This window comes from Tenrec ecaudatus, chromosome 16 (assembly GCF_050624435.1).
Source record: "Tenrec ecaudatus isolate mTenEca1 chromosome 16, mTenEca1.hap1, whole genome shotgun sequence".
Classification (NCBI taxonomy): Eukaryota; Metazoa; Chordata; class Mammalia; order Afrosoricida; family Tenrecidae; genus Tenrec; species Tenrec ecaudatus.
This window is the reverse complement of record NC_134545.1, coordinates 26,485,996-26,513,921: the sequence shown is the minus strand read 5'-3', so window position 1 is coordinate 26,513,921 and position 27,926 is coordinate 26,485,996. Positions and strand designations below refer to the sequence as shown.

At 46.2% G+C, this 27,926-nt stretch overlaps 2 protein-coding genes across 5 annotated transcripts in view; both read right to left on the bottom strand.

Moving 5' to 3' along the window:
* TTC28 (tetratricopeptide repeat domain 28) overlaps positions 1-8,867 on the bottom strand; it is a 696,928-nt gene extending 688,061 nt beyond the window's left edge. For all 3 annotated transcript variants that reach the window (XM_075534764.1, XM_075534766.1, XM_075534765.1), the window contains exon 1: positions 8,687-8,867. In XM_075534764.1, coding sequence (XP_075390879.1) covers positions 8,687-8,788 — 102 coding nt within the window. In that variant the 5' untranslated portion in view covers positions 8,789-8,867. The remainder of the gene's footprint in view (positions 1-8,686) is intronic.
* A 2,212-nt stretch (positions 8,868-11,079) lies between these two features.
* The window catches only part of CHEK2 (checkpoint kinase 2), a 60,749-nt gene continuing 43,902 nt past the window's right edge, over positions 11,080-27,926 (bottom strand). For both annotated transcript variants that reach the window (XM_075534961.1, XM_075534962.1), the window contains 7 exons: positions 27,716-27,815; positions 25,214-25,300; positions 22,505-22,668; positions 22,178-22,293; positions 20,775-20,860; positions 16,685-16,765; positions 11,080-14,764 (listed from right to left, as the gene is read on the bottom strand). In XM_075534961.1, the coding sequence (XP_075391076.1) occupies positions 14,675-14,764; positions 16,685-16,765; positions 20,775-20,860; positions 22,178-22,293; positions 22,505-22,668; positions 25,214-25,300; positions 27,716-27,815 (724 nt within the window). In that variant the 3' untranslated portion in view covers positions 11,080-14,674. The remainder of the gene's footprint in view (positions 14,765-16,684; positions 16,766-20,774; positions 20,861-22,177; positions 22,294-22,504; positions 22,669-25,213; positions 25,301-27,715; positions 27,816-27,926) is intronic.

The window sequence follows — 27,926 nt, the reverse complement described above, 5'->3', positions numbered from 1 at the left end:
TTGTCACTGTGGTAACTGTAGCCAGTGACAGCATGGAAACGCTAGGCACATAAGCATGAGAAACTGTTACAATAATGGTGCCTTCCCTCATCCAACAGTACAACGGAAACCACGGGCACAGCCACGACACTCTCAAGTTTGCTGGGTAATTTAGATCACCTGCTATGGCTTAGCCATCCTGCCCTTTATCCACAAAATAGTGCTGCGCCATCATTTCAAATCAATTATCAGTCTTGTAGCACCTCCGCAAACCCCAGTTTAGATTATCACAAGCTAACTTCATGCTGTTCATCATTTAAAATACATACTTATGATTAAGCTGTTCTCTCTCCAAGAAAAAGTACTAAGCCCCAAACAATAAAGATTTCTCACCATCCAATCTATTCTTAAGTATCTATCCAAGAAAATAATCTGTGAGTGCGCACCAACTAGTATGTGAATCTTCCTAATTGTAAAAACCTATACTCGATCCAAATGTCAACAAGCTGCTGTTTGGATAACAAATTGAAGTCTATCCTTATAGTGGAGTAGTACTCAGAAGTGAAAGTAAATGGCTTTTTGTTATTGCCATTGACTACAGTGATTACACAACAAGAAATGCATCAGAACTCACAGAATGATTCGCTTACACTTGGTAAATCTTACTGTATACGAGCTATACCTAAGGGAAGCTGAACATAAAATACAATTAAAAATAAGACCATTTGTACAATTTAATCTTATTTTAATTAAAATACCTGCCTCCATTTGTGGTCTGTATGGAAATGTAGTTAGCAAGAAAGACGCACAGAAAAAGTTGCGGAAGGATATGTGCTAACAACCATGATCACTGGGTACTGTCACTCTTATAGGGAGGGTGGCAGGGCAGCTTTTCTTACTGCATTTTAAATTCGTATGCTTCTTTTTGGAAAAATTTATGCTAAATTTTATGAAACCTTTGTTAATAATAAAAGGTAATTCTTTTTTTCATTTTAAAAAATAAAGAGCAGCACTGATAACAAAAGCATGTTTGATTATATAACTAGGGCTTCACATTATAAATGTAATGATAGTATCATTTTGGAGACAAGTTTTTATTGCTTAAGTCATATTTACAGAGTGAAAAAAAGTGTGTGTTTTTTTTTAGCTTACAAGACACAAACATTCAATGAGCACATTACAAGGGTACTGTTGGGATCACAGTGGATATTCAGCTGGTGTCTCCTCCTTACAAAACCAGGATCTAGCCTGGCTACTGAAGTGCTCACCAAAATAAAATCACAAATAAGCTTAAGTTTAAATAGTAGGCCTTAAAAAAACGGCAAACCATCAGACGAAACAAGAATTTTGAGTATCAAATGTAAGGAAAACTTTTGGCTGGTACTTTTAGGAGAAATAGGAAGTGAAAGAACAGCATACATGATAAGAACTATAGGTCAAAACCAAAAAACTCTGAGTCACACTTTTATTATTTGTAATAGAAAACTCAAGCATCCATGCAACAAAGGCAGGTTTGACTGAGCAGGCTGGTACACGGCCGCTGTGTGGTCGGAAAGCTCCGGATCATAGAAGAGTGATCGCACAGGAAGAGGTTTGAGGTTTCTCCTTGTGGTTTTTTCATTTGTGGGTTTGTGTGTCTGTGGTTTAGGGTTGTTTCGTTGTGTGTGTGTGTGTGCGTGTGTGTGTGGTTTTTGTTTTGTTTATTTGGCTTAGGCTTTTTGTTTGTTTGTTTTTATTGATTGATTTGTCTCTGAAACATTCTGGCTTGGTTTTAACCAGAATTCATTAACAGAGGAAGTTAAACAAGAAATATCAAATAACTATCACATGCAGAACAGAGCTCTTAGGGCAAAGTGAGTAATGCACTGGACTGCTAACCGCAAGGTATGTGTTTTGATTCCATCACCTACTTGGCAGGAAGAAGATGAGGCTTTCTGCTCCCATAAACAGTTACAGCCATGGAAGTGCACAAATGCAGCTCTAGCTAGCCTGGACCTGTAGGGTCACAGTGAGTCAGAATCAACTGGCTGGCAGTGAGTTGACATGGTATTGTTCTACTACCTGCCTATGTCCTGTTTTATTTAGCACTTTTTTGGGAATGGATATTAACTTCACATCATACAGGTGAGAAGACAGAAGCATAAGAGTAAGGTCCCAAGGCTCAGGCAGAAGGTAACAGAGCCAAGGTGAAGAGAAATGAACTTGGTACTTACATTTGCATCCAAGTCATACTTACATTTTCAAAGACTGCTCTTCCTCCCTGTTTGGGGGAATGGGGAATTGAGAGAGGGGCTTGAAACAGAAAACTAGAACAGACTACCACTAAATGATAAGCTAGGATGGCAAGACTCTGGCTCACTTACTTAGAACATGTCATCAGCATGACTAATTACTAGAAAAGAGCATTGTGTCTGATAGAGTGGCGGGTCAGTTAAAATGAAGGAAGCCCTCAAAAAAGGCACAATAATCATAAGTATGGATGCAAACAGACCAAGAAGCATGAAGATGGCACCAGAGTGAGCAGCAGCTGTGCACTGTTACACATAACATCACCCCGTGTCAGAGCCAGCTGGACCGACAACAACAAAAGACTAGAAGCTATATCAACAAATCAACTGTATTTCTCAACTCCAACAATAACCACTATGAGGTTTTTAATTCCATTTACAATAGCATCAAAAAGAATTAAATATTTAGAAATAACCATTTTGAAGTAGTACAAGACTTATAGCCTACACTGAAAGCGATAAATCACTAAAAGAAATGAAAAAATGAAAATAAGTGGAATGATAGTCCATGTTCATGGACTGGAATACTTAACCTGGTAACATTATGATGGTAGGATTCACACTTTCCAATTTAACCAATAACAAATCTTGAGTAATTAAGCAGCATGGTATTACAGACATGCAGATCAACAGAACAGAACGGAGTCCAGAAATAAACCCACATAGAAATGATCACCTGGTTTGGTGAGGTTTTTTTTCTAATAATTTTATTGGGCTCTCTTACAAATATCATAACATTCCATAGTTCAATCATATCATGCAGTATTGTGTAATTGCTACCACAATCAGTTTCGAAACATTTTTTTTTCTCGAACTCCCCTTTGTCACCTCCCTCCCCCACCATACTCACTAGGAACCTTTATTCTTTTTTTGCCATTTCTTACACAATTCAATATATCCATTCACATACAATTCTGTTATTCAATCCCATAGATTGGAGTTGTACAATCATCAATGCTATCAGATCCCCCTTATGCCCCCCTCCTTCCTGTGCCTCAGGGAACCATTACTTTCTGTTACTATTACTGCTTCCATCTTGACTTTCAGGTACCAAACGATCTTAACTATGCAAATTAACATATGCAAATCTAACATACTTAATGAGGTAAAACAAATAAAAATCATAGGATAGTTGAGTGGTTCTTCAGTGCCATACCTCACCCTGGATTTATCATCCATTCCAGATCACCTGGCTTTTGAAAAGGTGCAGTTACAGGTTGACCTGTGTTCCCCAAAAGATATGTTCAAATCCTAACTCCTATTACCTAAGAATGGGACCTTATTTGGAAATAACATCTTTGCAGATGTCATTAAACAAGAGTCATACTGAAGTACATTGGCCCTAATAAAACCTGAGCAGTCCTCACAAGACAAGAGACACAGAAAGACACAGAGGAAGATTGCATGTGAAGACAAGGCAGAAGCTGGGCTTGTGCTGCCACAAAGCAAGGAAGGTCTGAGGTTACCAGTTAGTGGTACTTTGTTTCAACATTCCTAGGAAATTAAAGCATGAGCCAAGACAGTTCAATGGGGGAACACATGGTCAAGGGACTGCTGGATATCAAGATAACAAACCATGAGTCTGGACCCATACCTCATATCATGTACAAAATGGACCACAGATCAACATGTAAGAGCTAAAATTGTAACAACCTTAGAAGTTTTTTTTTTTTAAAGAAATGAGTGAAATTTTGTGACCTTGGGGTAGGCAATGATTTCCTAGAGAGGACACCAAAAGCACAAGCAACAAGAGAAAAAACAGAATACCCTCCAGGTTAGAGTGTCCCAAGGTAGACACATCTACCGGTTTTAGGAGCCCTGGTGGCGAAGGGGTTACACGTTGGGTTACCATCTGCTTGAGACAGAAAGACTGTTAGTTACAGTGTCAGGACTCCACAAGGGGTTGCTGTGAGTCAGCAACAACCCAATGGCAGTGAGTGTGGTTTTTCTTTTTTCAACCATTTTGTTGGGGGCTCCTATAGCTCTTATCAGAATCCATCTATCCATCCATTGTGTCAAGAACATTTGTACATATGTTGCCATCATCATTCTCAAAACATTTTCTTTCTACTTGCGCCCTTGGTATCAGCTCATTTTCGCCCTCCCCTCCACTCCCTTCCTCATGAACCCTTGATAATTTGTATATATTTTTCCATGTCTTACACTGACAGATGTCTCCCTTCACCCACTTTTCTGTTGTCCATCTCCCTGGGAGGGATTTATATGTAGATAGTTGTGAACAGGGTTTTTTCTTTTTTTTTTTAACCAAGATTGTGGGTCCTGATGTGGCACTATAAAAAATGAGCCCAGTGAATAAAGGGTTAAACAATGGCACCATTAAACATCTTTTTAAAAAAATAAACTATATTTCATCAAAACTAAGTTTTTAAAGGACACAGTCAAGAATTTGAAATGAAATCCCACAGAATGTAAGATATAGTTGAAAATCATATAATCTGATAGGGACTTACAGACAGTATATATAGGAACTCTTACAAATCAACAATAAAAAGATCTCCCAATTTTAAAACAGACAAAGGATTTAAGAAGGTATTTCCCAAAGAAGTACAACTGACCAATAAGCATGTGAAAACAGATGCGATAATATCAGCCACCAGGGAAATGTAACTCTGAACTTTGATAGCACTTTACACCGACTAAACCCACTGCCATAGAGTTGATTGCAATGCATAGTGAGCAACCCTACAGGACAGAGTAGAACTAAATGCCGTTATGAATTCCCAAGGCTGTTAAACTACAGGAAAGTTTAACACCCTTTTTCTCCTGAGGAACGCCTGGTGAGTTTGAACCACCAACCTATACCACTGGGGTTCCTTACTATGAAGATTAAATTTAAAAAACAGATGATAACAAGTGTTGACAAGGATGTGGAGAAACTGAAATCCTCATGCATTGCCGGTGGGAATGTCAAATGGCACAGCACCTTGGGAAAGCAGTTTGGCGGTGCTTCAAAAGGTTACACATAGTGTTATCAAATGACTCAGTAATTGTACTCCAAAGTTTCCCATGGGAAACTGAAACATATGTTCATATAAACACTTCAGAGCAGCACCATTATCAATAGCCCCAAAATGCAAAAAATGGAAAGGGACCCACAAGTCTACTGTCTGATATCTAAATTGATAAAAAGTGATTTTAAAGGGCCCACATATGTACCAACTTAAGTGTTTTATAACATGCTGTAATAGTCCATTCTGGGAAATGTCCGGAATAGGTAAATGCTTAGAGACAAAAAAGCAGATTATCTATGGTTGGGGAGGAGGATGGAGACAGGCAGATGGGGCTAATGTTTTGCGGGCTGTGAATACACTCTGGAAGGAGATGATGAGAGTTACACAAATTCTGAACATTTCAAGAATTACTGGACTAGAACACACTAAAAATAAAGAGGGTGGTGGTTGAACCCACTCCATCCCTTAGCAGGAAAAGATCTTCTTCCATTAGGATTACATTCAGCTAAACCCTGCTGGGCAGTTCTAAGAATCAGCCTGATGGCACAAAAGAGCAAGAGCAGCAAAAGGGTTCGTTTTAGGGTTCATTTTGTGGTAGATGAATTCTTTCTCAAGCTAGTGTGTGTATGTGAGTGTCTAGAGACACATACTTAAAACTGTATATAAAAATTAAAAATTTTTTAGAAACTATATAGATCCAACCCCAAATCGAGTGTTATAGAGTCAATTCTGATTCATTATGGACCCTATGGGGCAGGGGGGGATTTTTGAGGTTATAAACCTTTGCAAGAACAGCCTCATCTTTCTTGGGTCCTCTGTTGGGTTTTAGCAGCCCAGCATATAACCCACTATGGCACCAAATAGTCTTTAATATATCCAAAGCATCATCTAAAATATTTCAAACTAAACTACGATGGGACGGTAAGAGAATAAAGCACCTAATGTTTCTTCTGTGAATTCAACTTCTACTCCAAGTCTTGTCTTCCTATACACGCTTGCTTCCTCTGATCACCAAGGGGGAGGTAAAGAGAGACACTGTTTAGTGGAAACTAACTAAATGAATTTCAATTAAATAAAAACAGCTGCTGAAATATCAAATGACTTTCAATCAAACAATTCTATTTTAGCATCAACTTTGAACTAAACATAAATCTCAATTTCAAAACATCACATACAGACTACAGACACTCAGAGGTTTAGAAGGTTTAAGCAAATTGCCAACTTTCTTGAATAGATAAACAGTAATTCAGATTTCCTTTGATGGAAATGTAAATATTAACCTGCCTGGGAGGAATAAAATCCTATAAGCCTAGTGTTCCCAAATGATGAACAGAAAGAAACTTTTTTTTGGTTGTTTCAGAATTCATTTTAAACTAGCTACAATATACACAGTTAATCATTTATGCTTAACAATGCACACCCAACTTCTGGCCAGAACACACTGAAAACATGGCTTTGAAGACACACAAAATCAGTTTGGAGTCCAGAAAAAAATCACATACACAGGAAATCTGACAGAGCTATTAATCTGAAGGTCTTAATCCAGAAAATACATCAAGAACTCCTACCTACTCCAGTAACTCCCTAGTCGTTAAGGCTTCCCACAAATGTTTGAGCCCTAGTAGCCCAGCGGGTCACCCAGTGGGCTGGTAACCATAGGGAGCTCCTGAAACCTACCCTAAGGTGAGGCTATCGTCACCCATAAAGACTTACAGCCTCAGAAACCTATATAGGGTCCTTCTGAGCAGGAATAGGATAAACTGGTCCCTAAAAAAGAACATCAAACAAAAAAACACACGGCCATCAAGTTTGTTCTGACTCATAGCAACCCTGTAAGGCAGGTTAAAAAGGGCCTCTGTGGGTTTATGAGACTCTAACTGTGGCAGTTACATAATCTGTCAACTTGAGCAAAGGGGTGGAGTCTAGCCTGTTAATCAGGTCATAGCCAATAATGCCTCTATGTGGGCATGGCCTTCTCCTGAGGATTCTGGGAACTCCTGTTTTCCTCCCTGGAGGCAGGGCACACTCTTTCTCTGCTACACATTCCTGTTGACAAGCCACATGGAGCCATTGCAGCCAGATCTGAAGCTGGAGGAACCACGTGGAGACCCACACCAGGGCTGAGATGCTTTCACTGCCACTGGATCCGCCACAGACCCGTGATCTTCCTGTATTCGGCATCATTGCATGTGCGGCCTGAGTCCTCACTTGATCTTAGTCAAAAGGCCGAGAAGCGACGCAGTGTGAGTCTAAAAAGTAATTAATGGACTAGTATTGGACATATTGGCTAATATCGGACTTATGGGCTGGGATGTTTTCTCAATCTACAATTGCCTAAATTAGAGAGTATGGGGGAAAGTGGAAGACTCTCAACCAGGCAGATAGACATGGTGCTGCAAGAGTGGACTCAAACATAGCAACAAGATGGTGCAGGACCGGGCAGTGTTTTGGCCTGTTGTCCAGGGGGTCACTGAGTGGAAATGGATTGGACTGTACCTAACAATAATAACAAAAGCACACATGTTTACTGACTCTCTACCATGGACTAGGCACAGCCTCAAGAACCACGATGCACTATAAATCATGGTCGAACAGGTAAGAGTCACAGGGGGTTGCTCAGTTACCAGCAAAGGGTTCGAATAAACCAGTGGGGAGGCCTGCTACAAGCAGAACTGCTTAGCCCCTGCTAGTTGGAAGCTTACTCTCTAAAACAATGCATCCCAAACTCACAGTTATCATCACTTACAATTTGCATTAACTTGTTTAACAATCGAAAACCTGCTCCCCCATCCTAGAGTCCGTGGGCTTGGGAGTGCCCCTCAGATGATTCCTATACAAGGCTCAGAAACACCTCAGCCTAGCCAGTCAGCGCCCCGCCTTCCAAGGCCACCCCTAACTCCACATTGCTCACCTTGACTGAAAACACACACACACACACACACACACACACACACACAAACAACAAACAACCATGAAGCTGGGGTGGGTAGAAGGTTTTTCAAGAACACTTAGCTGAGCAAGCCTGGGGTAGGCTTGCTCCCTTCCAGGGACTGGCAGCTCACTCCTTCAGTGACCCACGAGAGCTGCTGCACCTGAGCGTCCCGGGGCTGCTCCGACACCTGCCCTCACCCAGCGCGCCCCCCGCCCCCAGGTCGCAGCAGCCGCCCCAGGGGTCCAGGGCTCGGGGGGCGCGCCGCGCGCGGTCCGCGCCGCCGGCACACCGCCTCCCCTCACCCCCCGCGCGCGCACGCACACTCCCGCAGAAACTGAGGCGGGCGGACCGGCGGGCGGCTCGTCCCGCAGCCGAGGGGCGCTGGGCGGCGGCGGATCCGGGCGGCGGACCGGCTTCCGCCCCCTGCCGCTCGTCAGCCGCCGAGGCCCGGCCCGCCTCACACCCGCGGAGTTTCACAAAGAAAGTCTCCCGGCCCGCGCCCCTCACGCACTCACCGGCGCCCGCGCCGGAGGCGACTCGGGCTCCCGGCGCCTGCGGCTCCGTGCTGGGGTCGGCCCCGGGGTCGGCTCAGGCGCCGGCGGCGCCGGCTGCTCCATCCCCGCGGGACCCGGGCTGCGTCCGCCTCGAGATAACGGTCCCGCCAGCTAGGCGCGCGCCCCGACCCCGCGCGCCATGTTCCCGCCGTGCCGCGCGCCGCCGCGGCACCCCCGCTCCCCCTCCCCTCCGCCGCGCACGCGCGCCCTCGCCGCACCCGCTCCGCGCGCGTAGCCGCCGCGCTCCCCCAACACCGCGCACGCGCGCAACCGCCGCGCCCCCTCTCCGCCCTCGAGAGCCGGACGCTGTTCTCGGCGCTGCGCCCACCCCCTCCGAGTCCTGCCCGCCCGGAGCGCGCGCTGTTCCGGCCGCAGCGCCGCCGCCTGCCGCGCTGCGGACCACCCTCACCCGGTGAGCCACCCCTGACTGCCCCTTTGCTTCACTCGCATCGTGTGTCGAGGGTGTGCGTGCAAGCACGTGCGCGAGGTGTGGAGGGCAGAGAGCCGAGCGCAGCGGAGAACCCGAGATCAAGTCTGGAATCTCCACTAGCCCCTGCATGATTGATTATTAAGGTCATTTCTCTTTAGTCACAAAGGCCCCACAGTGAAGGAATGCAGGAAGGACTCCATAAAATAACCCAGGGATAACACTACATGGAGTGTCAAAGATCTCGTCAGTAATTTTGGCTAATCGTTAAAAACGGTGTTAGAGCTTAAATTCTGAGCACTAGAGTTACAGAAAACTACTCTTTGCTCAATTAACAGGTCGCTGTATGCATTGCATTTGTCTGTAAGTCCCTTTTCCCCCTAAAACAGAACCTAGGAATACAGACACGGGGCCATCTGTATTCCACTTAGCAAACTGTGAAACCTTCCACAAGGCACTTGTAAGCATCAGTTTATGCATCTGAAAAAAAGGGGAGCCTTCACAGTGTTACTTCATAGGGCTAATGGGAGTAGTGTTCATGCCCACCAAGTCCCTGAGCACAATGCCTGGCACCCATCAAGCTTCACTGGTCTAATTGGGGCCCTTTCCTTCCAAGACTCCTGGAAATTTAATGAGCTGGGGCTCTACTCCCAACGCCTGTGGTATAATTAGCTGGGAGTTCACCCCCCCTTGGAGCTGAAGGGCTTGCGACTTCCCACATCTCCACTTTCCATTCTGTGCTCCAAACCTCTCTGAAAACCCTAACATTGGCAGAAAAACAACAGCCGAGAATGCTTTCCCCGTCAAGTCTCGGATCCTTTTGGTGTTTAACGGGTTGCAAACAGCTCACAGGGCATTCCTCACACCTACTTGGTCAAAGGCATCCCAACTGTCCCTAAAAGGAACTCTTGTCTCTGCTGAGGAACTTTCCATGGGCTTTTCAAAAAGAGAACCCACAGGGTGGGGATGAACATATTTGGCAATAATCTAGTTGATAAAGGACTAATTTTAAAAATCGATACACAATTAGAACACCTTAATAGAAAAATACAAATAACCCAATAAAAAAATAGGCACATGAATAGAAAACTTACTTCAGACAGCTAACCATCACATGAAGAAAAGCTTGCTTGTGTTCATTAGCCATAAGCGAAATATACATGTGGCCGTTACATAATGTCAACTTACAAAGGGGTGGAGTCTAGTCTGCCAATCAGGTCACAGTTTGATGACCTCACTTGGAGGCATGAAGGATATAAATAGCTCACTGGAGGCCAGGTATGCTCTCTGCTCCTCTCCCTGCCAGACATTCTTGCTGACAAGCCACTTGGAGCTAAGTGATGGAAGCAGAGCCCTGGAGCTAGAAGAGCCGCATGGAGACCCACCCCAGCACTGAGATGCTTCCACGGCCACTGGATCCACAAGACTTTCCACCCATTAGGCTGTAATCTTCCTGTTATTGCATGTGTTCTGTGAGTCTGAAGAGGAATTTATAGACTGGTTATCAGACACATGGGCTAACATCGGACTTAAGGACTTGAACTGGACTGGGATGGAATGTTTTCTCAATATATAATTTCTCTTTGATATAAAGTTCTCTCCTATACATATGAGTATCTATGAATTTTTTTCTCCAGACTAACACAATACATTAAAACAATAACAAGATACCACATCACAACAATCTTAGAAATATTAAAAATATAAATATAATAAAATCTGGAGAGTATGTGGAGAGACTGGATGGCTCATACATTGCTAGTGGGATTGCACAATTGTAGAACCACTTTGGAAAACAGTATACTTCTTCTTTAAACAAATGCGAATATAAATACCTTATGTTCCTGCAATCTCTCTACTTGGTAAGAAATAAAGCACACACACACAAAAAGAAAGAACAAAGCACAAAGAAACATGCACACCCATGTTTATTGTAGCAATGTCTATAACAAAATGTGGAAACAATCAAAAACCCGACTATAGCAGAATGGATAAACTCTGGTACATCTACATAATAGATTATGACGGATCCCTGTAAAACAATGACAAGTATGTCAAACACTCTCATGGCCTGGGCAAAATTGGATGACATTAAGCTCAGTTAAGTTAGTCAACTCAGACAGATAAAGATTCTATGACACCATTAGTATAAAGGAAGAAAGGAAAATGAAAATGGCTTTCCCACCAAAGACAATTACTTTGAAGACTACAAAAAGGCCAGGGGCAGCGAAAAGAGAGGGAAAGGAGAAAACAGTATGGAAGGAATGAGAAAAGAGAGAGAAAACAGAACCATTTACATGGGGATTTAATAGGATACTATTTTGATGAAATGGACTCTGCCGTGCATATGCATATGCATGTTTTCCCTGTATATCCTTTACTCGACAAATAAATGAAATAAAATGAATCGATAAAAATTAATCTAAAACTAAGAGAGAGGATTACAGCCTTAAAACACCATTCCTTACCCATCAGATCTAAACACTGGTATGAGTGGTTATAAAAGAAGAAAAAGTAAAATTGATACTGACTTAAATTCTTTTGTGACACACAAGCTAGTTTCAAACAACAAAGAACTTTTCCCTTTGGCGGCTTATCTAACATTGGTGGGAATCCAACACAGATCTGGTTCCAACATGGCAAAACTGCATGAGGTTTGTATTGTTCTTGTGCCCATTTAACAGATATGGAAACAAAGGCTCAGTAAGATGAGAGAACTTGCCCAAAGCCAAATGGGAAGTGCAGAGTTCAGGTCAGCACTGTGTCATCTCACCACGAATGCTACCTTCTCTGCTCCATTTCCATAGGAGTTCAAGACCCCCTAGTTGAGAGTGGAGTCATACTGCAGATGGACCCCCTCAGCTTCTCTAGTGGGGGCACACACTTAATTTTGTGATATGCACCTCTACTTCATGGGACAGAGAGAATCATTCCCCAAAATGAGGGTAAGGTTCAGCAGAGATTGAATATGGATACTGAGTAATTCCTAACCATTGGTGAGTGTATTTATTATCTATGGCTACAGTAACAAATTCCCTCAAGCCCAGTAGCTTAAGACAACACAAATATATCCTCCTACAATTCTGGGTAACCACCAGAGAGATATGCACATGACACAACCTGACTTGCTGAAAGTGAGGAGAACTTGAAACACTTGCTGGTGAAGATCAAGAATTGCAGCCTTCAGCATGGATGACAACTTATTGTAAAGACCAGAATCCTCAGAATTGGACCAATAGGTAAGAACATCATGATAAATGGAGAAAAGATGGAAGTTATTAAGGATTTTGCTTGCTTGGATCCACAATCAATGCTCATGGAAGCAGCAGTCCAGAGATCAACATTTGCCTTTCCTTGGGTAAATCTGCTGCACAAGACCGACCTCTTTAGAGTGTTGAAAAGCAAGGATGTTATTTTGAGGACTAAAGGTATGCCTAACCCAAGCTGTGGTATTTTTAATCACTTCAGATGCCTTGACCTCACCTCAGTTGGATAACAACTAGCACCTGAAACACGGCACTCAACTCATGGCCTGACCAGTGAGCTCCAACGTGGCTGAGTCAGAAAGCGAGAAGAGGAGCCGCCATTGGAACAGCCTGGCTTCCTGAGCTCCCAGACGCAACCATCTGTTACCTTGACGCAAATCTCCTTTTCCATGAAGCAAATTGACTGGGCTTCTCTGTTCCTTGCCAAGATGAACACACTCAATTAAAATAAGGAAGTAAACTCACTGCCAGAGGCCATTCTGAGTCATAGCAACCCTAGAAAGCAGGGTAGAACTGCCCCTGGGGCTTTCTCCAAGACTGTAAATCTCTCTATGGGAGAGAAAGCCTCTTTTTTCGCGTGGTGGTTTCAAACTGCTAACCTTGTGGGTTAACAACCCAATGCATAACCACTACGCTACCAAGGCTCACAACATGCTCAATAGGCAGCCAAGAAAATGAACATCTGGACTTGTTGCTCATTCACAACCCATAACAACTGAACACACTGGCATTCAAGATTTAGACATCAGTCTCTTGTGAGTTTTTTTCAATTCCTGAGTCAAATATGAGACTGAAGAGATGAGAAGTCCTTTAAGAGTCAGAAAGACCTGGGTTGGGTCACAGCTATGTCATTTACCAATTTTGTGAAGTTGCAAAGTGACCTAATTCCTTCCATTGTCTGGGATACTAATCTGTATCATTCTATGAGAGTAGACCAGAGACAGCTCATAGGAGCATCGTGAAAATGGGTGAGACCATCCATGGCAGTGCTTTGAATGGGACCGGATCATTCCTGGGCCAGCAGGTCCTTTGGAAATCCCAACCGTTCTGAAAACAGTAACTTATTGGGTAGAAAATCCTGATGTGAACTCATAGGAGCTACTCAAAAGTGTCTCTCTATACCTCCTTGAGTATCTTTTAGAGAACTATTTGGCAGGTTTGTTACACGTCAATTAATATATTTAAAGGACTAGGCTGTGGGGATGAAACTTTACCTTATGATGTACTTTGGACATGTTATTAGGAAATGCCAGTCCCTGGAAAAAGATATCATACTTGGTAAAATAGAAGGACAGTGAAAAAAGGCCTTCTACAGATGGATTGACACAGTAGCTGCAACAATGGTCACCAACATAAAAACAATAGCCAGGATGGCGCAGGACCGAGCAGTGTTTCCTGGGCACCAACTTGACGGCACCTAACAACAACAAGCTGGGGTGTTACACAAAATATACACTTAAGCCAGGTGACCTTCTTCAAATTAGAAAATGTCTACAGTTCACAACGGAGCAGCCCCAGGGTTTCAGAGAGTGGGGACCTGTATCTTCATGAGGGTGAAGGTTTACGTGAAGATGTAAAACTGGCCTAAGGTCAATGTCACCTTGGAAGGGTTTTGGTCTCTCCCTCTACAAAGCTTTACCTTGACCTCCCTACATCCTGTCCCTGTCACCACCTGGGGTGGTGTTTCCCAAAGTGGGCAACACTCCCTTGTGGGGGGAGGGTGGCCTGCCAAAGCAGATGCCGACACTTTATCCTGAACTATGGGCTAGAATGCAAAAGGTTTTAATTGCCAGGTGGGCACTGAGTAACTTTCTTTGTTCTTAAAAGGAGACAGTAGGTCAAAGAAAAGTTTGGGAAGCTAAGTTCTAGAGGCTCTGTCCCAGGCAGAGATGCAGCTACCTCCCGAGACCCTGCCCAGTGATAAATGAGGTAGAACATCATGGGAAAGGCATACAACAGGGTCAAATGAACACACAATTCACAAGCTGGAGGTATCCTACCCATCACATGAACAAAAGCACAAACCCCACCTTCCAGATTAGGGTTTTAATCATAGTATCAATGATCATGGAAAAGGAATTGTTGCCATAATTACAATCACCAAAAAAAAAAACAAAACCATTTAAAAAACCCAAACCCATGGTCATCCTGTCAATTCTGCCTCACAGTTACCCTGTAAAAGGGGAAATGGCAGCAAGATGCAGAAAAGTCTGTTTATCTCTGGCTTCTTTCCCAGCTCAGGAGATGAGGCCGGGCTCAGGAGACAGCAGCACACACAGCCAGACGCTTCCGGGCGCCAGGATCCTCCGTTTCCCCTTTAAGGGGCCGCTTCTGACTTGTGGAAGGCTGAAAAGAAAGGCCAAGAGTGGTGTTTACAAGACAATCAGTGGCTTGGAGGTGACCACCTTTCCCCAATAGGCGGCTGGTACATTTTGGACATTTCATGGGAAACTTCTACTACCCAAAGTTCTCATTTGCTATTAAACTCCCACCCCACCCCCACCATACAGACATGCTTATCCAATGGACATTTCTCGCCCTTGTGGCTTCTGACCACTCAATGGTATATCTCAGAAGCTAACAGCCTTTAACCAACTTCCTCTTGGCCTTCTCCTAAATCATGCCATCTAATTCCCTGCCACTGAGTCTATTCAAACTCACAGAGACCGGATAGGATGGGGTACATCTATCCCAGTGGGTTTCCCAGACTGTAACTCTTTATGGGAGTAGAAAGACTTGACAACCCCCCCACCCCCCACCCCACTCCCGCAAGGATCAGTTGGTTTTAAACTGCTGACTTTTCGGTTGGTTAACAGCCCACCTTGTACCCACTCTGCCACCAGGATTAAAGGTGCTGCTACACCTCTCACTAGGAGGCCCCAGGGTGGGTGTGATGTGGAAAGATAATCCTTCTTGTACCCCTGTTGTTTTCCCATTTATAAAACTAGAAACCGGGGGCAATGGTGGGAAGAAGAGACACATCATGCAGAAGGCAGGGCAGGAATAAAGAGAGGAATAAAGAGATGCTGACTTATGCATACAGAACCCTGGGAGTGCAAACCAAATGTGGCAGCAGTTGGAACCCACCCAGCTGCTCTTTGGGGCAAAGACCTGGTGATCTGTGCCCATAAAGATGATTGTTATTGTTAGGTGCCACCAAGTCGGTTGCGACCCTATGCCCAACAGAACAAAACACTGCCAGGTCCCCCGCCATCTTCACAATTGTCCTAGGCCTGAGCCCACTGTCGCAGCCACTGTGCAATCCACCTCCTTGAGGGCCATCCTCTCCTTCGCTGCCCGTCTACTGTACCCTAGGATTACAGCCGAAACCTGTGAGGCCGTTCTCCTCTGTCACAAAGAACTTTAACAACCTAAGACCAACTTACACTGATAAAGGACATCGAAAGAATAAACTTATAATGTACAGAGGTGCTTTATACAATTGATGTATGTATATGTATGGATTGTGATGAGTTGTATGAGCCCCTAATAAAATGTTTTTTTTTTAAAAAGAATAAACTTATAATCCAGAAATCATCCATGACTTGCCCCAAATTTAAATGTTTCAACACACTTCAGTTCAGGACTTCCTGGCTGGCAATCCTTTGCCATTGGTATCAGCAAATCTTCTAAGGGTATTAGAGTAGACCAAGATGAAATAGTACCCACTGCATGACTCCTAAGAACCTTACGATTTTACTAAGCCGAGCCTTCGAACTCCTCCTTATGAAATACTTCCTCTCTCTTATTTAAGGTGGCAGTTGTTAGCTGCCATCGACTCTCAGATCACACCCAACAGAACAAAAGGCTGCCCAGCTCCTGCACCCACCGGGATCGGTTGGGGTTTGGAAGGCTACTGATCCGTAAGGTTTGTATTGGTTGGTTTGGAAGTGGACTGCCAGGCCTTTCTTCCTACAATGTCATAGCCCAGAAGCAACCCTGAAACCCATTCATCACCCTAACAACATTCAGGCCTCCACCACAGGCGGGTGGTGGCTGCGCATGAGGGGACACTGGCTGGGAATCAAACTGGGGTCTCCTGCACAGAAGTATGGAAGGGGCCACAAATCAGGACTGTCTGGTCAGCTCCCATTCCTGGTGACCCCATTCTCCCAACCCCAAGGTCACAGTAGAACTGTGCTTGGCCTAAAGGGATTTCAAGAGCTGATTTTTCAGAAGTTAACCACCGCCCCTCTCCTGAGAAGCCCCTGGGTAGAAGCATCCCTCTTCTAACGCAGCCTACATTCAACGGCCATTGCCCAATACCTGGGGTGGGACCTGGGACATGGCTGTTGATTGACTTTCTTCCGAAAGCAGCTCTTGAAACCTCTTCCTCATGTCCTCATCCTGTGGAGAAAGAAACACACAGGTCAGCCAGGTCTGTGGGACAGAATGAATGCTCTAGGAAGCTGGGCTGGGATACTGGGCTCCTGGAGGCAAAGAAGCCGGTAAGGAGGCAGCCTGAGACAGGTGGAGCCCCTGAGACAATGGCCCTAAGTCAGTGGTTCTCAACCTTCCTAATGCCGTGACTCTTTAATATAGTTCCTCATGTGGTGGTGACCCCCAACTATAAAATGATTTACGTCGCTACTTCATCACTGTAATTTTGCTATTGTTATGAATCAGGCGACCCCTGTGAAGGGGTTGTTCGACCCCTAAAGGGGCCATGACCCACAGGTTGAGAACCACTGCCCTAAGTCCTCTCTCAGGTTTGGAACTCTGGAGCTTAACTCTCACTCCCATGGCTCAACTTTCAGTCAAGCAATAGATAGGGTTATACAACCAAAAAACCAAACTCACTACAGTTAAGTCATAGAGACCCTACGTGACAGGGTAGAATTGCCCCTGTGAATTTTAACTCTTGAAAGGAGTAGAAAGCCCCCCATCTTTCTTCCCAGGAGTGGCTGGTGGCTTAGAACTGCTGACTTTGCAGTTAGCAGCCCAACAGGTAACACTGTGCCACCAGGTTTCTTAGGCAGGTCTGTAAAAGGGGACAGTAACACAAAGGAGGTCTGAACTCTTTAGAATCTCCGGCCCTTTGAGATCAAAGGGCAGCATTTCCCTGAGAGCAGAGTGCAGAAGGGTTGGAGGGTGGGAGGACTGGAAACAGGAAACCCAGGGTAGAGGTGGGACAAGGTGTTGCATTCAGGGGATGGCCACGAATGAGAGGAAGCCAATGTGTGTGACTTGTTGAACAGAAAAAAAGAGGCAGCCCCTGGCCTAAGCACCCAAAGGCCTCCTCGCCTCTGTCAGCCCACAACTGGGCTTGTCATCTCTCTAGCAGCCGACACTGTCACCCCAGGCTGTATCACAGCCTAACAGCTCCCACTGGGTCAGAGACACACAGGATACAGACCTCAGCCCCCCCACCCTACCCCAAAACCTGAGGGGCTGGTAGCAATGAGGCCTGGGGCAGGTGAACTCAGTCATCAAAGGGCCTGGCTGCGCACAGCTCCTTGAATCCCTCCAGGAGCCCCCACCTACCATCAGCCAGTTCACCAGTTCAATCCAACAAAGGGACCCACGACCCTGGGGAGACTCACCAGGCAGGTGCTGGACTCATTACCAGAAGGCCTTCCAGCCATCACCCAGTGCTCAGGCCCAAGGAGGAAGAGAGAGAGGCCAACAGGACTTTACAGGGGGTTCCCGCTGCAGGAGCTGGAACTAGTGGGAGGGGATATGTGTGCAGGTAGGGTGTGCTGGGAGGTGGCCTAGTGGCCCTTCCCATCTCTGGGAGTATGGGTTCTGGGGCCTGCCAGAATCCCAGGGGCACTACTCACAAATTCATATCCAAAGTCGGCTGACTCCCAAGCCCATGCAATCGCTCCCTTCTCCAGGCCAAGTGCACCCTGGGCAGCAAGGAGGGGAGGAGGCAAAGGCCCCTAACTGTTCATCATTAATTTTGGCAGGACAGATGAGAGGTTAGACTCTCCATCTTCAATCACCCTGTCCTTAGTCACTTGGTGTCACACTGGGTTCAGGGCACACAGCTGGCCTCCATCCCATAACTCTGCCACAGCGTTCGGCTCTCATTTCTCATGCAGGTTCATTCTCAAAGGCCACCCCTCTCCTTCCCTGTGTACCCAGCTCAAACCAGAAACCCCTTTACTCTCGAAGTCAACAGAGATTTCCCAGGACCCTTAAATACCGGGCAGGAAACCCAAACAACTCACTGCTATCAGGTTGACGTAAACTCAGAGTGACCCTCAAGGGCAGAGTAGAATGGTTCCCTAGCGTTTCCCAGACTGGAAATCTTTACAGGAGCAGAGAGCCTCATCTTTCTCCTGAGGAGTGGCTAGTGGTTTCAAACTGCTGACCTTGTGGTTAGCAACCCAACTCATCTGGTGCTGTGTGTTCGGCCTTGAGTTGCCAATCTCAGGCCGGCCAATTCAAACCCACTATAGCAGCTCTTGGGAGAAAGATGAAGCTGTTTACTCCTATAAAGATTTATCATCTCAGACCCCCTATGTAGAGTTGCTATGAGTAGAAATTGAGTTGATAGCTATGAGTTTGGGTCACAGTAAGTGTGCTTGAGTAAGTACGCACACGCGCGCGTGCGCACACGTGCACACACACAGAGCTACCCAGTCAATTGAAACTCAGAGGACCCCTGGAGGGCAGAACGAAACCACTCTGTGGGGTTTCCAAAGCTGTAAATCTTTATGGGAGGAGCAGCCAGTCTCATCTGTCTCTGATGGAGCAGCTGGTGGGTTTGGGCCTCTGAACTTGTGGTTCGTAGCCCAACACTTAGCCTGCTACACCAGCAAGGCTTTCTTGAGAATGGGAACAGCTTTCCCAAAACTGGCTGGCTCCATTGAGGAGGTCCAGGACCGATGCACCCCGGGGAGTCCTTCCTAGCTAGCTGGTTAAGATCCCTGTTGTCCCTGGAGACAGCAAGACCAAAGGACAGCCAACAGTAAGGCCCTGCTGAATGGAGTCGCACATAATAGAAGGTCAGCCATCCACCATACGAGCTGCTGGATGCCACAGCAAATGCCAAACCCCATGAGCAACCTGGTTAACCCGCAGAGAGGACATCCATCTCTGGAAGGGCAGTGCATGTCGGTACATTAATTGACAGTAGCTCCGACCCCCAGCAGACTCGGGAGGCACAGGTGACAGCCTGCATGAATGGCGTGCTTCCCTACCGTGAATACAAAATGACCCTTTTATACTGCCAGCACTTGCCCGTGAGAAACAGCAGGTTCTTCCAGGCAGGCTGCCTCATCTCCAAATCCTGTTTCCCTGGCTGAGGAAGAAAGACAGCTGGCCCACTGCTGCCTGCTCCATCTGGGGGCAACTGAGGAGGGAGTAGAGCAGCCCTGGGAGCAGCAGGGACAGGCCAGAAAGTAAGCTCATCTATCAAAAAAAGCCATCAAAGAGTTTGTACCCCTAAATACATACACAAGAGGCCCAGTGGCACAATAGAGCAGCATTCGACTGCTAACCCAAAGGCTGGCAGGTCAGACCCACACAGCAGCTCCAGGGAGAAAGACCTGGGGATCTGGCCCTATAAAGGGTCTCCCGTTGCATTTGAGTGGACCGTGACTCCGACTGAACTGCCTCATTGGGTTCCCATGGCTGTAAGCCCAGGCTTTCCGAGACTGCTGCGTAGGGCTTCCCAGACTGTCAGACTTCAGAGGGGGCAGGCAGCCTCATCTTGGTCCCACAGAGCAGCTGGTGGACTGGAACTACTGACCTTTGTATTAGTCTCCAGACACTTAACCACGGCACTGCTAGGGCTCCTTCTCTAAAGATGACAGCCTCTAACCAATGGGACAGTTAGTTCTACTCTGTCACAGGGAGCACGAGAAGTAAAAATTAATGCGTTGATACCCAACAACAAATACACACAAGACCCAGGTTTCCCCAAAATCTCTCTGTTCTCTGAAACCTTGAAAAAGAGGCCTTATAACCCTTTTGGAAAGGACAAAGGCGCTCTAGAATCCTGGTGAGCTATGTGTGTCTTCTCAGACCTGCGTGCCTCAACCTTGGCTGCACGGTCCCAAACACAAGCCAAAGATGTTGCCGCTGAGTTGATTCCAACTCAGAGGGACCCTATCCTCACAGGGATATACATGGGGACTTGGGCTTCTGAGACTGTCAATCTTCACAAAGCATGCATACACACACACAAGGGGCGGGGGATGAGGGTGGCTTCTAAAAGCTCGTAGAGAAAGTCCAGGGACTTTTAACTTCGTTTCCCACCAACACACCCAAAAGTGCAATCTCAACCGTGAAGCAGACCCGGCAGGGCCACCACGTTTCCGGCTTCTTCTTCTTCTCTCTCCAGCACGGTTCCAGGCGCACATACTGTGCCTGGGACGGAGGCTGGCGAACACTGCCCCGTACCCACCTGAAGCCACGGGTGTCTTAAGGCTTCTTCTGTCGTAAAGCGCTTCTTGGGATCCACCACCAACAACTTCCTGACCAGGTCCAGAGCTAAAGCGACAAGACAATATGGCTGAAATCGGTGCAAAGGCGAGTCCGTTGAAGCAGCAGTGTTGAAAGGGCACTAGAAACGCAGATCGAAATACAGGACGAGAGGGTCCAAGACCAAAGGTAACAGACAGGGCCCCATTTCTCCTCACTTCCTTCTCCGGCATGCTACACACTTCTCAAGCCCTTGGTGGGTCTCAAGTTCAATCTCATTACAGTTGAACGTGAACCAAGTTCAAACTTATTTGGGATGTTTTAGCAAACGCTCCTCGAGACCCCGAGGCTGCTGGCGAGGGTCCTTGGCCAGGGAGAAGTCCCTGGAACTGCAGGCTTGTCGGAATACACCTGACTACTGAGCAAGAAATCACTGGAAGGATGGCTTGTCCACAGCGACAACAGCTTTCGGTCAACACTGACCTTTAACCCGGCCACCATCGCTGCTACATCATTGGGTAATTCCTGTTAGACGCAATCTCAATTGATATAACCAAACCAATCGAGGACTTACTGATTCTGCAGGACAGGGTAGAGCTGCCCCTGTGAGTTTCCGAGGCTGTAACTATTTACGGGAGTAGAAAGTCTCCACACCCCCATCTTCCTCCCAAAGCGCTGCCTGGTGATTTCGAACCGCTCACCTTTCGAATCGCAGCCTGTTACAGCACGAGGGCTTCCCTCAACTTACAAAACACCAAGTGATTCTTTTAGCTCTTCCATGCTTACTTCCTCGAAGGAAACCAGTCACTGTGACTTCTGATGGAGCACGTGGAATGGGAACTAGGCATTTGTATACACTAGACTTGGTGACAAGTTCCTCCTCCCAGCAGGCTTCTGACTCTCCGTGACGCCAGGAGACAGGGCAGGATGACTGCTACATTTACAGGACCGGGCCACCAGGCCACTCTCCTGCAGCATGCCTGCCAGCGGGAACCCTTTAACCTCTCCACTAGCTACCTGACACGGAGCCCGAGCCTCCCGTGCTCCTGGCACTCAGCCCTGGCAGAAATCCCTCAAGGTAGGAGTCACGGAGCCCCTTGTACAAATAAGGAAACAGCAACTCAAGAGGGTGTTAGGAAATTTGCTCCCAGTCACACAGCTGGGAACTGGCAGACCCAGCAATAAAGCCCACATCAGCCTGGCCTGGGAGCTTAGTTCCTCATCTGTCCCAGTGGTACAGAGCTAGCAACAGAAAGGAAGAGAATTGCCAGGCTAGGTGAAAACAGCGCCAGGTTTGAAAAGACACTCCCACCAAGGCGCATATGTTGGCTCGCAGAGACACACAGAACAGCAAACCATCGATTCTCAACCCTTCTACGGCCATACCATTCTCAGAGACCTCGGCCCAGACCTCGGGAATGAAGTTGTATTTTCCGGTGGTGATCTGCTCCTTCAATGAGACTTCAGTCTTATGTTCAGAGAAAGGTGGATACCCACTGAGGCTTAATGATGGTAGAGAGAAAAAAGGAAAAGAAATCAAGAGGAATTCTCATGGTATTCGGGTCCAATCACATGTCTTTCTCAGCATAATGAAACAATTAAAAAGCCACAACTTTCTTGGGGCCGATGGTCAGAAGCATGCCTCCTGAACACATTTTGGGTTTCATCTTCACCACCTCCAACCAGACTGTGGCACGAGAAAGCTTTTCTTACCAAATAAAAAGAATCACGCCTAAACTCCAGCAGTCCACTGCCCGGTTGTACCCCTTAGTCCCCACGGAAACCAGAATCTCGGGCGCCAAATAAGTTGGGGTGCCACACAGAGTCCTCATGAGCGACGTCTCCCCCAAAATCTTGGACTGTCCAAAATCAGTAATCTAAAACAAAGCACAGAGGGAGAGGTGCAGCAGTGACATTATCAAATAAGAAAATCAGTCGGCAGCATTGGCAGACCTGCTGCCTCGCTCTGTTTCCAAAGTCCAGCGCACACCTGCCATCCACCACCAGTCTACACCTGTCTTTGTAATTCAGGTATCGTGTTCAATTTTGCTGTACCTGGGAACTTCGACATCCAGGTTTTCCAACTTGCCTTCCTTCTCTCTATCAAAAAAGATGGAAGCCCTTCTGAAGAGGCGCAAGCACTCTGAACTCGGAGGAGTTATGCACGGGTCTTCTCAGACCTGTGGCTCTCAACCGTGGCCGTAAGAATGCTCGAAAGCCCAAGAAAGCCACTTCTATGTGAGAACCCAGCTTTGAAGTCAGTGGGTGCCACCAAGTCGATTCCCACTCACAGTGAGCCCGTGTGACGGAGGAGAGCTGCACCACTGGGGTTCCTAACTGTCATCTTCCAGAGGCCACGGCCAGGTCCTCGTCCGCACACCAGCTGAGCGGGTAGCAGTCAAGCACCGAATGGTTGCACCAGCGGGGCCTTGTAGGCTCCCCTTCAGCAAGTCTTATTAAAGTGGTCAAAGGTGTAGTCTGGGGAGGTTGACTTTGGTTTTTCAATCTTAAGAGGATATTTGTGGAAGGAGGGTGGGGTGTAAAGGGGGAATCGATTATAAGGGTCTGCATATAACCTCCTCCTCCCTGGGGGACAGACAACAGAAAGTGGGTGAAGGGAGACGTCGGACAGTGTAAGATATGATAAAATAATAATAATGTATACATTATCAAGGGTTCATGAGGGAGTGGGGAGCGTGAAGGGAGGGGAAAAATAAGGAGCTGATACCAAGGGCTCAAATGTTTTGAGAATGATGATGGCAACAAATGTACAAATGTGCTTGACACAGTGGATGGATATATGGATTGTGATAAGAGTTGTATGAGCCCCCAATAAAAAGTTTAAAAAAAAAAAAGATTAAAGCCTTAGAAACCCAAAAAAAAAAAAAAAAAAAGAGTTGTACGAGTCCCCAATAATAGGATTTAGAAAAGAGATTCTACCCCGAAGCCAGGCTTGAGCAGCTTTGTTGTCAACCAAATGTTACATACACCCAAGTATAAGCCAACCTGAGTATTAGTCGAGGCACCTAATTTTACAAAAAAAACTTGCAATAAAATATGCTGGAATCATTGTGTGCTCACCCTCCCAATACGATCACTGAGGACAATTGGTGGTATAAGCAAGTGTGGTGAAGAAAGCTGATGTTGCTATATCAAAAGATATAGCGTCTGGGGTCTTAAAGGTTTGAGGGTAAATAAGTGGCCATCTAGCACAGAAGCATCACAGCCCACATGGAAGAAGCACACCAGCCTGTGTGATCATGAGGTGTCCAAGGGATCGGGTATCAAGAATCACATCAATGTGAATGAGGGGGAGTGCAGAGTGGGGACCCAAAGGCCATTGTGGGCAATTGGCCATCCCCTTACTGAAGGGTCTCAGGAGGAGATGAGCCAGTCAGGGGGCAGTGTAGCAACAATGAAACATACAACTTTCCTCCAGTTCTTAAATGCTTCCTCCCCCCCCACTATTATGATTCCAATTCTACCTTACAAATCCAGCTGAACCGGAGGATGTACACTGGTACAGCTAGGAACTGGAAACGCAGGGAATACAGGACAGATGAACCCTTCAGGTCCAGTGGTGAGAGGGGTGATACTGGGAGGGTGGAAGGAAGGTGAGGGAGAAAGGGGGAACCAATTACAAGGATCTACATATAACCTCTTCCCTGGAGGTTGGTCAACAGAATAGTGGGTGAAGGGAGACGTTGGACAGTGTAAGATATGACAAAATAATAATGACTTGTAAATTATCAAGGGTTCATGAGGGAGGGGGGAGCGGGGAGGGAGGCAGGGAAAAACGAGAAGCTGATGCTAGGGGCTCAAGTGGAAAGCAGATGTTTTGAGAATGATGATGGCAACAAATGTGCAAATGGGCTTGACACAATGGATGGATGGATGGATTGTGATAAGCATTGTACAAGCCCCCAATAAAATGATTTTTTTAAATGTGCTGGAAAAAGTCGGCTTACCTCATCTGTCCATTCAGACCCTCTCATCCTCACTTGGAGGAAAGGAGAGGCACATGATCACAACCAAGACCCAAACCAAACTCATTCCAACTGACTGACCTTATAGGGCAGGGGAGAACTGCCCCTGTGAGTTTCCCAGAATGTAACTCTTTATGGGGAGAGAAAGCCTCATCTTTCTCCTGCCTAGCGCCTGGTCATTTCAAACTCGTGACCTTGTAGTTAGCAGTCCAAGGAGTAGCCACTCCACCCCCAGGGCCATAACTAAAGGCAGTGAGTACTCCCAAGGACCTGGGGAAGAATGAGGCTCCTGCTGTCTAAGATCCACTGCTCAGAGTGAGAAAGGTAGATATTGCACCTCGCCCGCCAAGCCCGCACTTCTTATCTGACCACACACGAGGCAGGTTCGGAACAGAAGTCTACTGGAACACCTCCCCACAGCGCACCCATCACCCACCTTTATGATACAGTCCTCTAGTTGGGATGACAGCAGAACATTCTCTGGCTTCAAGTCCCGGTGGATAATGCCATTGTCGTGAAGGTACTACATGGAAAGAAGGCATGGCCCTCAGACTTACGGAGTCAGTCCATGAACAGATGCAAGTCAGCAGCGCCCACCTCAAGAGCTGCACAGAGCTGTAAGCCGTGTGCTTCATGCCCGGACCCCCAAACTCCCCTGAACATTGCTGGATAGAAGGGCTGCTGTGACCAGAGGTCAGAGGGTGGTCCCAAGGGGTACCTTGAACTACTCCACAGGGGTTCCAGGGTTATCATCTAGCTTTAGGAAAGCACATGGCCAGTCTGCTTCCCAGGAGTCACTGGGTTGGTTGGAACCACCAACCATTGGTTTAGCACACAGAGCCCAAATTTATTATTTTCAGAAGAAAAAAAACTCAATGAAAAAATGTTGTACTGTAATCGTTTATAATTCAGGATAAAGTACAGGTATCTGCTTCTGCTGCCCACCCATGTGTTCAAATACCCCCTCCAGGGGCAGCATCACCCACTGTGAGCCACACTGGGTTGTCAGCTGAGCCTGGAGCCAATAAGGCTCTTTGGATGATGTATTACTGATGACAGATTTGTTTTCAAGATCATCGTAAAATAGGAAAAATAAAGCCTACCAAGGCTGCTTATGACAATAAGCTTCAGGATAATAAATATCCCTTTTCACTGGCAGAAAAACCAGATGTCGATTATAATAAAAAGATGAATAGGTGATCTAAAATATTTTGTGAACATACTTAAATAGCCATTCAAATTCTACCAAAAATGATAGATCTGGTTGATTGTGGTAATGATTGTAAAACTCTTCTTGATGTGATTACAAACTATTGGACTGTATGATATTTGGATTATGTCCCAATAAAACTGTACGGGGGGGGGCGCAACACCTGGGGCTTAGGGGAGGCAGCTGGTTATCCCACCCCTAAGAATCCTATTTTTAAAGATCATTTTTGAAATGGATGCTAAAGTACCCAAAGTTCATAAAGAACTCAATGAAAAGGCTGACTTTTTTAAAAACTCAAGTAATGGGAAATAGTCTTCCCATAAATTCACACTGTACACTGCCAAATGTCTTAAGGGAGAAAAACGTTTCCCCCATATCTGTGATCTGTATATCCAAGCCAGTCTGATATTCTTTAAAAATTTTTAAATAAAATTTGAACTGGTATGTCCACAATCTCCATGTGACTGAAGGTGGTTCAGTTGTGTTAAATATTATATTATATTCATCCCACTATCACTTCCTCAAACTCACCAGAAGTTCAGTGTCCCCGTAAGCAGTGAATCCTAACCCCGATATTCTTAGTCACTCAGACCAAACTCACTGCCATGAAGTCAGTGCTGACTCATAGACCCTATAAAACAGGTTAGAACTTCCCCTGTGGGTTTCCAAGGCGGTAACTCTTTACAGAAGTAGAAAAGAAAGCCTCATCTTTCTCCCAAGGTGCTGCAGGTGGTTCAGACGCTCCAGGGCTCCTTCTTGGACACAAAGTATGTCAAAACTAAAACTCACTCACTGCCATCAAGTCAATGCCGGCTCACAGTGACCTCCTGTGGGTATCTGAGACTATTAATCCTGAAACCATGCCTGCTTACAGGAGTAGAAAGCCCAGTCTTTCTCCCCCTGAGCTGCTGGTGGTTTTGAACTGCCAACCATGCAGACTGCAGCCCAGCGTGTAACCACGACACCACCAGGGCTCCATAGCCAAAACTAAAGAAAAAGAAGTAAAACCCACCTACAGCAGTATGTTGGTTTTGAACCATGTGTTACAGAGCAGAGTTCTTGGCTGTCATATTTGCAGGATAAACCGCCAGGTCTTCCTCTGGTGGTGCCGCTGGGTAACAGGCAAGTCAGTCCCAGAAACTCCCAGGAGCATTCTACCCTGTCCTACAGGGTCGCTATGATGGACTCCATGAGATGGCAGTGGGTTTGGCTTTCAGTTTGGTATATACTCACATTCAAAAAAATCATTGTTATTATTTTTTTAATTGGGTTTTAAATGGTGCTGCTCCTTGATGCCGGCCCCACCTAGACCACCCATCCCCATTGTGGAACTGAGGTATGAAGGCTGGACTCTGTGATAACCCCAACCTGGCGGCCTGGACTCAGTACCCCCTGCTCCACCCTCGAAACGCTAAAGAGGATTTCGATAAGGACAAGGCAGAAGCAAAGACAAATGTTCCTCCAGAAGCTTGTCCGAGCTAAAGCCAGAGAAGGATGTGTGTTTATTTGCTTCCTTCCCTCTCTTAAGCTTCTCCGCGAGATTTCTGCCACCTGGGCAAACAGTGGGCAAAGAGGTAGACTTGTTTTGGCCAAGGAGAGAGCAACATCCCCCCCACCTTATCTTCAGATTTTAGCCCACGTTTCCGAAATCTCCTCCTGCCTAACTCAGGCAGCCCGTGGTGCACCTGAAAGAAAGGCGGTTGTCAGCAGACCCCAGAGCATCTCTACCTGCACAGCCAGGAGCATCTGGTAAAAATAGAGCTTGCAGGTAGTTTCTCTCAGGCGTTTGTTCCTCACCACCCTGTCAAACAGCTCTCCTCCTTCCATCCTGAAACACAGGCAGAGCACGCCATTCATTCCTGGCGGGAAGCTGACTGGGACAGAAGATGGACACCTGAACCCCACAAACTCCAGGCAAGCACAGCGAGGCCATTTGCTG